Source organism: Cyprinus carpio, chromosome A1, assembly GCF_018340385.1.
Source record: "Cyprinus carpio isolate SPL01 chromosome A1, ASM1834038v1, whole genome shotgun sequence".
NCBI classification, from domain to species: Eukaryota; Metazoa; Chordata; class Actinopteri; order Cypriniformes; family Cyprinidae; genus Cyprinus; species Cyprinus carpio.
The window spans coordinates 29,711,128-29,724,093 of NC_056572.1; the positions used below are offsets into that span (position 1 = coordinate 29,711,128).

At 34.8% G+C, this 12,966-nt stretch overlaps 1 protein-coding gene across 7 annotated transcripts in view; it reads left to right on the plus strand.

The window, feature by feature from the left end:
* sh3pxd2aa (SH3 and PX domains 2Aa) overlaps nt 1-12,966 on the plus strand; it is an 83,826-nt gene that overhangs the window by 6,137 nt on the left and 64,723 nt on the right. For all 7 annotated transcript variants that reach the window (XM_042761510.1, XM_042761517.1, XM_042761476.1 and 4 more), the window contains exon 2: nt 5,775-5,855. In XM_042761510.1, the coding sequence (XP_042617444.1) occupies nt 5,775-5,855 (81 nt within the window). The remainder of the gene's footprint in view (nt 1-5,774; nt 5,856-12,966) is intronic.

Consider the following 12,966-nt stretch of genomic DNA (forward strand, 5'->3'; position numbering starts at 1 on the left):
TGTGGGACAATGTATGTTCTGAATGCTTTTAATGGGAATAATCAACATATGTCACTGGTTTTGTATTAATTTTTCCTACATTTAATTTAATTGGAAATTTGTTGTATACAGAGGGACAAAATGATCTGGAACTAGTTTTACCAACTCACTAAAAATGATGGCAGTCAAACCATTCCCTTTTGATTGTGTACATTTAACATGACAGCATTTTCAACCAATTTTACTTTGTAATGTGATATTTCGTTTCGTTACAAGAAAAAAATGTTGGACGAGACTTGGTTGGTTCAGCAGCAGATTTGTTTCACAAAGTATATATTTTATTTAATGAATGTATTAATAAATCTAATAATATTTTGTTAATGTGTATTTACTTTATTTTTACAAGATTTAATAATTCAAAATTAAAATGATTAAATTATTTTTTAATTTAATTTTACAATGTGCACCAATTAATTTTTCACAATAACACCAGAAACATGTTTTAGAAATTAAATTGTGTCAATTTGATTTTCATGAAAGTTTTCTACATGAAGTACTAGCCATTCCTCTTGTTAGTGGTGGACCCTAGATGACATATGAATTTGCCTTGGGTGACAGGGCAAGTTTGCGTGTTTTATTAAAAATTAAAACTGTTTATTAATGGTTTATTAAAAATACTCAGGCTGGTATTAATGTGAAAACTGGCTCATCACACGATTTTGAGGATCCCACACTTCTAAAATCCCAACTAGTGTAAATTAATGTCTAGACAAGATCTTTAACTTCTTGCTCAGCATGATGAATAGATATGTTGCTGTTTTCACATCACAGATTTGAACTCTTCAACCAGCTGAATGAAATGCCATTTTGTGGCCATGTATGCACTATGGTTGTAAATATGGTAGATGGATAGTCTTTTATGTGTCTCCTGAAATAGTGTCTTTAGGCGGGGTTGAGTTACTTAAGTTGTGAGGCCTGTACTTTAAGCCCCACCAAGACTTCAAGCTTAAAAACTCCTCATCCTTTCTTATGATAAATCTGAAGACAGGATGACTGCTTTTCAGTAAGTTTCTCTGGCTTTACTTCTTACTGTCTATTCGAAAAGCTGCAAACGCTTTTTATTTTGAAATATGTGCTTCAGCTGGACATGATAAAGTCTGATCTGCTGATGTTTATCTAATGCATGATTATAAGGAAAGCTTTAGTTTTTGATGAAATGCAGTTTTGTTCTCTGAGTTTGGTCTTCCAAGACACTTCCTGGTTGTGTGATCTGAGTGTTTGTGCTGAGTGCTGACTTTGATTTATTTATGAACATTGTAAAATGTGAGCGGCCAAACGTTTGAAAGTTTAGTTGAAGTTTTTAATCAGTGGGTGATGTGCTTTGTTTGCTGCCATACTTTGAAGATTACTGTTGATTCTGTGGGTATTGAATTGCTTGAAGAAATCTTTTGTGTGTAATCTCTGAATCTCATTGGAAACAGAATCAGGGTTTTTTCTCTCACAAATGACAAGTATGCTTATATACATGTATTCAGTGTCTCTGTGACCTCCAGGAATCCAGCTGCTTTGTCTTAATCTTATTCCTTGACTCCGTTATAGGATAAGTATTTAAAGAGGGAGATCTCTGTTGCGTTACGTCTGTTCTTTTATGTCTAAGGATTTTCAAGAACACTTGAAATCAGGACTCTTTGTTGCATGCTTTTCAACATCATCAATGGATATAATCAAATCCAATGCCAGAGTTGCCCAGATGTTATGGGCGAAACATCTGTTACAGTTGTTTTGTAGACACTGTGGTCATTTATTAGCAATGAACATGTTTTAATATAGAAATTTTACTTCAGGTGGATGTCCTGTTGGCTTAGTCTCTTTTGTTTCAGTGCTATTTCTGCTCTCTAGGACAGTGAAGTTGTGCTTTAATATTTTGGGCGTGGGCTTTCAGTAATCCTGTTTTCCACTCTGGTTGCCCTGAAGATGGTCCCAGCGATGAGTTTTCATCTTACACAAACACACGAGATGATTGAGGCTGCTCTCCATTGTGAAATTACATATTACAGTTGGGCAGAGAAGGGCAGAATCAGCAACCATACATGCCAGTCCGGTCAGGGTCTTTAAATAACTCCTGTAGGAGTCACTCACACACACATGGAGTATCTTTTTTAGCACATGCTTTCAAAGAAAGCCTCTCATGCACTCCCACATTCACACTCTTTTCCAGGCAGTTGGTGTGTGATAAGCATGTATCTGTTTGGATAGCTGCACACACACTGTGGGAAACAGCGTGAGGCGGTTTAGTCAAGGCCGTTTCCCAGCATTCTGCTAACAGGGGAAGCACTTTAACCTGGCACAATGCAAATACTCACAAGCATGTAAGCCGTCTGTCTCACAGCACAGGTCAGAGCCTCCTCTATCTGTCTCTCACTCTCTCTGCAGCCCCGCCACAAACATCTGCCTGTTTCATATGATAGCAGTCATATTTCATTACCCACAGAAAAGCTGATGCCGCTTCCCACTTTATGGTCCATGACATAATCTTTGATACATGACAGACTATGGAGATGAGGTAAATCAAATGGTTTGCTTGTCTAATAATCAAGCCCAGACTCAATTGTGCTAAACATCCTGTGGGAAAAAAAGGTTTGCGGTATTGCTACCATTTGGAATTAGTTTCTATCGCAACAGATGTGAAAGTGTCTGCTCAGTACTCTGCGTTTACTGCTTGAGTGTTTCAGAACTGGAAAATGGTCCATATCATTTAATACAATCTCTTTCTTTTTAACTACAGTCACCATAGTTACTGCAAGTACTGTAAAATTATAAACTGATGGAATGCTAGGTGCAAAACTCAGTGCCGTAGCGTTAGGGTTGTTAACATGTTGCTATGTGGTGGCTAGGGTGCTTAAATACGAGTGTTTTGCTGTAAAAACCAGTTAAAACCAGCCTGGTTGGGTGTTCTTAGCTGGTTTAAGTGGGAAGTATCTGGTTTTAGCTGGTCTCCCAGCCTGACCAGTGAAGACCAGCCTGACCAGCTAAAGAAGTGGCCAAAAGCCTTCTAAACCAGCTATGACCAGGCTGGTTTCAGCTGTTTTTTCAACAGGTCTATGTGCAAACCCCGGAGCCACAGTGTTAGGGTTGCTAGCGTGTTGCTGTGTGGTTTTCAAGGTCTTTTCCATGTTGAATACTAGAGCTTTTCTAGGTGCAAAACTAGGTTCCATTATGCTAGGGTTATTAGCATGTTGCTATGTGGTTGCTGGGATGTTCTGAGTGATTGCTAGGGCATTTCTAAAACAATTTCTAAACTTGGTGCCACAATGCTAAGGTTTTTTAGCATGTTTTCTCTGAGTTTTGCTGGGTTATTGCTAGTCCTTTGCTAGGTGCAAAACGTAGTACCACAATGTTGAGGTTGTTAGAATATTGCTGTTTGGTTGGTAGGTGTTCTTAGTGATTGTTGGCGAGTTACTTACTAAGTCAATGAAATGGCTTGGGTCACTCTTTTTATGTCAATGGCTGTTTTCGAAATTGCCCTTTTTATCCTTATATAGTGCATTATTTAAGAGGACAAACATTTGTAGAGTATGGGGAGCAATTTCAGATTCAGCCCTTTTTTTTGCCCATTTTATAATTTGCTAGGTGCAAATGTAATTGTTTGAACAATAGCACACCTCCTCTCAACAAGCCACGCAATTTGAGGTCTCTTTCATGTTTGTAGTACATGTGATGTGATGCGAGTTAAGCCCAGAATTTTAATAGTAAGGGTTTTTGGAAATTCTGAAAAAAGTGTGAGCAGCAGTGATGCTTGCCTGAGCAGAAATCACTAATAAATTAAGTTGTATTTTGGTGGTTACCATGGTAAACAGACATGCAATACTCTGCAATACGGAGCAAAAATGTGGCAATGTTTAATGACATATTATATTTTTCCACATCTATGGAAAAACAAGCCATTTCATACTCATACACATTACACTGCAAAGGCACACATTACTATGTGCTTCATACAGCATGTTGGGAGGTTGACAGGAGATCACTGAAGATCACAGCAAAACTTCAAATCTGTTAGATCCCAAGCGTCACAAATACAGCTTCCAGACACTTCTCTTGACCTTGAACAGGCTTGAGGTGTCTGAGTTTAGACCCTGGAGAGACATAATTGGTGGGCCAATTTATTTGAAGGCTTGATGCTAGAGAGCTGTGGTCAGAATATCATGCTGAAATGAGCCTGTAATATTACACACTTACTGGGTGTACACTGCAAGGAAATGTGCTGAATGTAAATGAAATATCTTCGTTAAAGGGGAAAAAGAATGTCATTTGTCAAGTAGTCAATCTGTTTATATCAGCTGTGGATTGTTTTGATTGGCACTGGGAACTAGGTTAACTCTAGATGCAAATATATATAAAAAAATAGATTTGTAAATGATTTGTTTACATGTTTGCATCTGTTTTAGTGAGACTGCAAGGAGGTGTGATCTGTTAAAAATATATATATTTTTTTGTAAATAATAATATACATATACATGCATATATTTAGGATGTAGTGTTATTTTAATATTATTTATATACTATTATAATTCAGTTTGCTTTTTTAATTATATTTACAGTTTTCATTTTGATTTCAGTTTATTTTTTTGGTAATTGTCATGTGCTTTTGTCCTTTTTTAAATTAATCATTTAGGTTTAGTTCATTTTTATTTCATTAATATTTTTATTTTAAATGTCCAGTTAGCAATTTTAGTGCTTCAAATTAAACTTAGGGAACTTAACTGAAATAAGATTCAATTTTTCATCTGATATTGATTTATTTTCAAAATGTTTTTAATAATTTCAGTTTTAGTTAACAATAATAACTCTGGTAGGGTGTTTTGGGTGGACACAAGGATACCAGGTAACTGCCAAGTGACAAAACTCCTAAACAGTAAGTATGAAAAGAAGTAGTAAAAAGGAAATTTTTTTTCTAATGTCATTGAAACCTCAAAAACAATACTCTTTATTAGAAGTGATCTTAACATGGCAGCATGTCATGAAAGACACATGACCTGTGTTTAGAGGAGGAAGCTGTCCCATCCACTGCTGAGTCAGGTGCAGGGCAGAGGCACCCTGCGAGTATCCCACCCAGGGGGAAATTCCTGTGAACAGGTCAGGAGTTCCCCTCATCTCTGAGGGCTGGGTTCCGCATGATGTCATATTGTCTGTTGGTGGCCTTGTGGAGGAACTAAACGTTTGATCTTTTTTTCTGTTGCAGGACAATAGAACTGGATTTGTTAGGAATTGTATACCTGCAGGAAACGCTTGTCCCTGACTATACAGCGGCGTTTCCTGACCACTCAGATCTGTGATGTCATTACATATCTCGCTCTTGAGTTTTTACCCAATTTTTTGGCATAAAAATGATTGGCAAATATGCTTTTGGCAGGTTAGAATGGCAGCTTAGAATGTCACACACTGTAAAAAATAATCATTTCAATAATTTTTTTTGTGTAGGCATAGCTATATTTTCATAGATTATCCAGACAATGGGAAAATGTAAGTTTCTTTGTCCTCAACCAGCCTAAAAGTTGAATGAACGCGTGCAATTGCTGTTTTAACTGAAAAATGCAGGTTGAGACAACTGCAGAAGACGAAATCAACAATAAATGATGATAAGAATAAGTAAATTTGAATATTTGCACTATGAACTGCTTCCCGTAGAAACAATCGTTGTACTGAAATTATCATCCTTTGTACCGAAATGTGTAACTAAAGTGTAGAGGTTATACATTGTTCTAATTGTCTTCTTTGTATTTTTCTCTTTTCAGGTGTATCTCATCAATGTCACATACTCTGACTCCACATCCCACATCATCTACAGAAGATACAGTAAATTCTTTGACCTTCAGGTAGGCTTGCTTAAGTTTAACAGTTGCAAGTCTCTTTCTCTCTGTCTAACTTCTCTTACTTTTATATTATTTTCTCAGGTAATGGGTATTCACCTCAGAACTGAGTTTAATGTCTTTTTAATGTCTGTCTTGTGCAAGCCAGGGCTGCGTTTACATGCCTATTTCTCCCTCTTTCTCAATTTTAAATGTGCCTTATTAGCATGACACATTAATAATGGTGTATTTTTATTCCCAAAAGCAGAAGCAAGTTAGAGGAATTAATAATAATGGCATAATAAGGAGAAGAAAGAATGCAATATGAGTCTAATGCTATTTAATGTAGCATGCGTTAATGGCTGGATTATGTTGAATGACATTTATGGGCGTATTTTAAGAATTAAAGTCTAAATAAAGTCTAACTAACAGTATTTGCTTTGGAAGCAGAATGGAGGAAAGTCAGCATTCACACCCAACCCTTCAGGTGCAGCGGGGCCCCTCTGTAAAGTCTGGAAGAAAGAGTGTGTATGTTTTTTGTGTGAGGATGTGTGTAGGGTTGAGATGACTGTGCACATTTAGTTGCAGTGTAAGCATGTCTCTGTGAACATGTCTGTACATTTGGTACAGTACAAAAAAGGAAAAGGAAAAAGTACCATGTTATAGTCATGCTTTTTGGACATGTACATTGGTAATGTGTTGTCTTTTTGGATTTTCACTGCCTTTTAAAAGTGCTTTTGTGCTCTTATCTGCATTTATATGATCGAAAATACAATAAAAATAACTGTTTCCTATTTGAATGTATATTAAAGTGTAATTTATTCCTGTGATGCAAAGCTGAATTTTCAGAAGCCATTACTTCAGTGATCAGTGTCACATTATCCTTCAGAAATTATTATTATTTTTTTATCCCATGGGGATTCTTTGATGAATAGAAAGTTCAAAAGAACAGAATTTATTTGAAATATATATATATATATATATATATATATATATATATATATATATATATATATATATATTTAATATATGTATAATAATATATGTCTTGATTTTCTTTACAGTCACTTTTGACTGATTTAATGCATCCTTAAAAGACTTACTGACTTTATACTTTTGAACGCTAATTTAAATAAATAGATCATGGTTATACCATTTTTTTGCATAATGTGCTATAGTAATACCATGTTTTTTTGTACATAAACCATTGTAGCATCATATTTTTGGATATACTGTGTAGGTAACAATTTGAAAACAACTTGAAAAACCTGGAATTTTAAGGTAATTTCAAAATTGTGTTTTCCAGGCTTAAAAAAAGCTATTGGAATTTCTGACATTTTGATGTTTTATCAGCTTGGAATTCATCTTAGTGCTTACAATCCATTTAAAATACATAAATAAAAATAAATAAAATAAAATTCACTAATCTTGAATATCAGGAAAAACAAAACTTACAGCAACCTATGCCTCATACTATTGTAACCTTTTGAAGTACCTTTGAAGTAGTGTGTCTACCATGGTATTTGAAAATGGTTATGATTTGGTACTATGGTATGTCAACATACTATTATCTTATCTGATACATCTGATACCATCACTATACTAAGGTACACTGTTCCTAAGTACATTTTTTAGGGACCCATGTGTTTGTGCGTGTACTGAATTTTCTGTAGTTGTGTTTGTATGGAGTTCTGGGCTCTTCTGTATCCATCTACGTTCTGTTGAGGTGATTAGTCTTCTGTCTCAAAGACTTCACTGTTTAACACAAGACTAATGGTGGTCATGCTGTGTACTGGGTGAAGTCAAAGCCTCCATTGATAAGCTGAGAGTAACCCAGTCAATCAGTTCCCTCCTCTTGAGTTCCTGCCTCTACATACAGGAACAATAACAAACATAAGGAAAAGGGATGTGCCTTTTACGAGATTTCAGCAGATGTTTCAGATCATTCTAACAAAGTATAAATAATATACTCAGCTGTGCTGACTAAGAAATGTGGTTTTAGTACAGTAGTTTTGTACTTTTAGTACTTGACTTTGGGTTTAGTAGTTGCTTTGTAAATACACTTAGGTTAGGGTTTGTGTGTTTGGGACAGTGATAGTGAGTGCACTACTGTTTGGAGTAAGATTAATACTTTTATTCAGCAAGGATGCATTAAATTGATCAAAAGTGAGATTAAAGACTTTTACGTGATTACAAATATTATTTCAAATAAATGCTGTTCTTTTGAACTTTTTGATATAAAATTTCACAATATTACTATTGTTACTGTATTTTTGATTAGCCAAACCCTTGATGAGCAAAGAGACATCTTACCGACCCCAAACCTTTGAGCAGTAGTTTATATTAAACTAGTGAGAGTGTGAAAAAGAGTGTGGCTTTTCCATCTATACATGTGAACTTTTACAACAAATTTACATAGTGTATTTGTACTCTAAATGCACATGCATTACAATCAATAATGATGTTGTGAATGCTGTTTAACACGTTCAGCACTGTGTTTATCTTAACCAGAGCTGACTGGCAGGCTCTGACTTATTCAATTCCCAAAGTTACTCTTAAAATCTTTTCATTGCCTACTTGCATCATATTGGTTGTAGCAAGAATAAAGCCAAACTTTGTTGTCTGTCAAAGTGGTTAGGAGAATCATGGAGCAATAAACAGTTTGGTAAATGTGCATATGGATGGTTTTGTTTTGTATTAGTACAGTCACCAGTCCTTAATATCCCATTATCTTTCAGTGTTACCACCAGTGCACTGTTGGTTAGCATTAGCATTGTGCATAGTGTATGAAGCTTAGTTGAACTCCAATTTAAACAAGTGAACTGTGCTTAAAAGCTTCCCCAGCACACTGACAGCTGTTAAACACCATTTAACCATTTTGTAATGTTCCACAGTTCATTTAAAGTAAAATCAGTCATGCTGGCCAACAAAAAGGCCCAGTGCTTTCATTCAGCTAATTTTCTGTTAGCTGAGCCGAGGATATTAGTTATCCAAACACACGTGCAGAATATGTAGTGAGTGTTCATTTCAAGTAAAAAAAACTGGAATGATTTGTTTTTATAGGTACGTTTTGCAAAAATGTTGGTAAAGGCATATTTTTTCCTTTGTGGAAAAAATATGGTTTTGTAGAAAATGATCTAAAAGTAGTGATAATGGTTTTACCTATATGGTTATCCACAGTAAAACTACGATTATTATGCAAGCATGATGGTTAGTTTTCTTAAGGGGTGGGTGTATATTCTTGGATGTATATCAGGAAGCCTGTATTGTTTGTATTTCTAGGTTCTTTTTTGAAATTTCAGGTTTATTTTGTCCTCTCTGGTCTCTGTAGAGCAACCACCCACAGAGATTGTGTATAGCTAACTCAGAGAACATATCAAAGCCATTTTAAACTGCAGACTAGTAGCAATCGTGTGATTAAAAAGTAAAGCTTGATTCTGTCTCACTGCTTGGAGATTGGTTAGAGTGGATTCTCTAGCCCAAAATCTAAGACATCTATCCCATAAGAATATGCAGGTACAGAATGAAGTATTGTGAGCAGAATGTTATGAGGTGAGCTCTGCTGCTTTGGTTACTCCTCTCTTACTCCTTAGAGGAGGTGGCTGTACTCTGGCCATGCTCCAGTACTGTAGTATGCTCAGGTCGTCCTCTTATTGTAGAGCACTGCATCTGCATAATACGTGAGGTGATTCATCCTGGATTTTCCATCCTCACTCCAAATTTATGGTCCTTTTAGCCTATATTTTATTTGGAAGAAGGTATAATGAATGGTACAGTTGAGAAACTGGGAAAAGGGTAACAAACAGTTGGTCTGACAGCAATAGGGAGAAATTGAAATACTTGATTAGTCATTCAGCAAGTGGCTGGTCAATTGTTAAGAAAAACTGGATATATTTTTTATTTTAATGTATTATTTGATTATATTTGGTTAATTGTTTTATTATGAGCATTTAATTAATAATTACTAACAGACTGCAAATGTATTGTTATAATTGGTCTATGTACACTATTCTTTAACAGTTTGGTGCCAGTCATTTTTTTAAAGAAATTATAACTTTTATTCTGCAAAGATGCATTAAATCAATGAAATAGGACAGTAAAGACGCTTTTAATGTTACAATAATTCTGTTTCAAATAAATGCTGTTCATTTGAACTTTTTATTCATCAAAGAATCCTAAAAATGTATCATGGTTTCCACAAAAATATTAAGCAGCACTAACTGTTATCAACATTAATAATAAGAAATGTTTCTTGAGCAGCAAATCAGCATATTAGAATGATTTCTGACGAATCATGTGAAACTGAAGACTGGAGTAATATGACTGCTGAAAATTAAGCTTTGACATCACAGGAATAAACTGAGTCTTGAAAAAGCCATTTTAGATTTTATTCATATTTGAAAATGTTACTGTTTTACTGTATTCGTTATCAAATAAATCCATCCTTGGTGTATATATAATATACTTATTCAAAAACATAAAAAAACCCAGACTTTTGAATGGTAGTGTACATATTCCAAAAGTTTCTCACAATGTCTGGATTGTCTTAACAATAGTAAAACAATAGTTGTAATAACATTTCCAGCAATCTCTACATTCTCTGTTACTCTCCATACAGCTGTTTTTGAACGCACATGCTATATGAATAGTATTAAAAAATATGCAGGTTTGCTCACTCTAGTGAGCAATAACCCCTTTTCATATGCTATAAAATGAAAGGCTTTTGTGAAAGGCACAGGGAAGCATAATGCGTCATTCTGTAATCAATGTTCTGGGGTTCTTTATAACTTCTGAGTGAACTGAAAGCTTAGTTGTACATGTGGGCTCCCCAGGCTTTAAGAGCATCATTGTGTGGGCTGCTAAGCTGGTTGAGATGGGGATAAGAACAATACACCTGACAAAACAACATAGTCATGACATCTGCTTTGCATTTTCCTCTCATCTAAGCTGACTATGTCAGCTGTACCCAGCTTAAGCTGTCCAAGACCAAACCAAGATCAGCTGACTGCAGGATTTAATGTGAACTGACTGAGAGGATCTCTATTTTGTGTATGGGGACCACATTTGACGGCTGTTTCAGTGAAAATGAAAACCCCTGGTTTTGTGGATATGGGGAGATTTTTGAGCTGTTGGTGCCCAACTGGAATTAGCTGAGACGTTGGCTACACCAGTATGAAGCAGTTAATAAAGCATTTTATTTTATTTTTTTTATTTTATTTTATTTTATTTTATTTTATTTTATTTATTTTATTTTATTTTATTTTATTTTATTTTATTTTATTTTATTTTATTTTATTTTATTTTATTTTATTTTATTTTATTTATACTTTGTTTTAATACTTTTTTTTTATTTTTATTTTGTACCACTTTATTTTAAATATTATTTTAAAATACTATATTATTTTATACTATATTGTTTTTTTTTGTTTTTTTTTTTTTTTAGATTTTTTTTTATTAATTTTTATGATGTAATATTGTATTGTTTTTTTTGTATTTATATATCTTAAATAATATAAGACATATTTTAAGAAGTACTGTCTTTTATTTTTAATTTGTTTTTAAGAATTTAATTTAATTTGAGATTTTTGAAGGTATCTTTAAGTGCCATCTTATTAATTTTATTATTTTGTTTATTTTAAAATATATGTATTTTAAACAATGTTTTAAAGGCATCTTTATTTTATTATGTAATGTTTTATTTTATTTTATTTTACTTATATATTTTAAATAATATTTTCAGGGGCATCTTTTCATTAAGTACTATCAAAGCCAGTATTGGCAGTATTGATACTGATACATAGACTGATTAAATGGATTTTTTTCCTCATTTTATTTTTTTCCAAAGTGAGAAACTGTTTTCATTCAACATTATATATTTGAATTTTTTTTTAGCATATAATAGGCATACTGCAAATTATCAGACTGGTTACATTTACAATCACTGTACAGCACTATCCCAAATACATAGTGTAATAATATTGGATGCCTTTTTCTATAGTAAAATATTATTATTTAGTCTAGATTATAGATTTTTTTGCACTGAACATGACTGCTTTACTTCTCTTACCACCCCTTGGTCCTCAGAATGTTTCAGAACATGAACCCGTCTGACACCGGATGATCTCTCCAAGTACGTGCTCTGGCAAATGGAGGGTCATTCAGTCTAGATTTGGGAATGTGTAGGCAGCATGGCCCGGCCCCAAAGTCCAAAATGTGTGTCTAGACCACAAGGAACAGCAGGCATGCCACATCTCCACCAAAGGCTGGAGTAACTCAAGGCCAAAGAGCTTTGGGGGCATTCAGGGATGCTGCCTACTGTACTGATGTCAGTGTGGGAAGAAGGAGCCTGATTGTTGAAGCCTGGATAAAGGCCTGTTTCATGAGCAAGGTCGAGTTGTAGTCAGGAGACCGATACACACTGGCCTTGTGCTCAAAGGGACAATGGAGGGTTTTGAGCCTGTGGTGAAGAGAGAAGTTGCCCTTGGCTTCTGATCTGAGGCCAGATTTGTACAAGCAAGAAAAGTGAGAGAGACTAAATTTAGTGTTTCACAGTCCAGTCCATTTAAAAGGAGGTTTCCATCCTACTCTGTTTATTTCTTTATTTAACTCTTTAGTTTATGTTTGGGTTTCAGGATCAACCAGAGAGCGAAAAAGAGACACAAATGAGATCTCTATCATTTCATTATGAATTGTTTCCAATCCAAATTATCTGGACTTGCTGCTGAGAAAATGAAAACTGTGTTTTTCTTTGTAGAAGACAGAAGATGGTATTTTGAAGAATGTCGATAGCTAAACAGTTACGGTTCCCATTGAGTTCCATTGCATTTGCAAAAACTTCAGTGGAATTCAATGGGGACCAAACTGTTTGGTTATCAACATTCTTCAAAATATCATTGCATGTTTTCAGCAGAAGGAGGAAATATAGGTTTAGAAAGACACGAGGGTGAGTAAATAATGACTGCATTTCCAGTTTTGAATTAAGCCATCCTAAGATGGTTTAAGATGGTCTTCAAGCTTGACCACCTGAAAAAAAAAAGGCCAAAACCCTCTAATACCTGCCAACAAACCAGCCTGAACAGGTTGTGAGATCAGCTAAGGATGGTTTTAGCAGGTTAACATCTGTTTAGTTTGTTTCTGT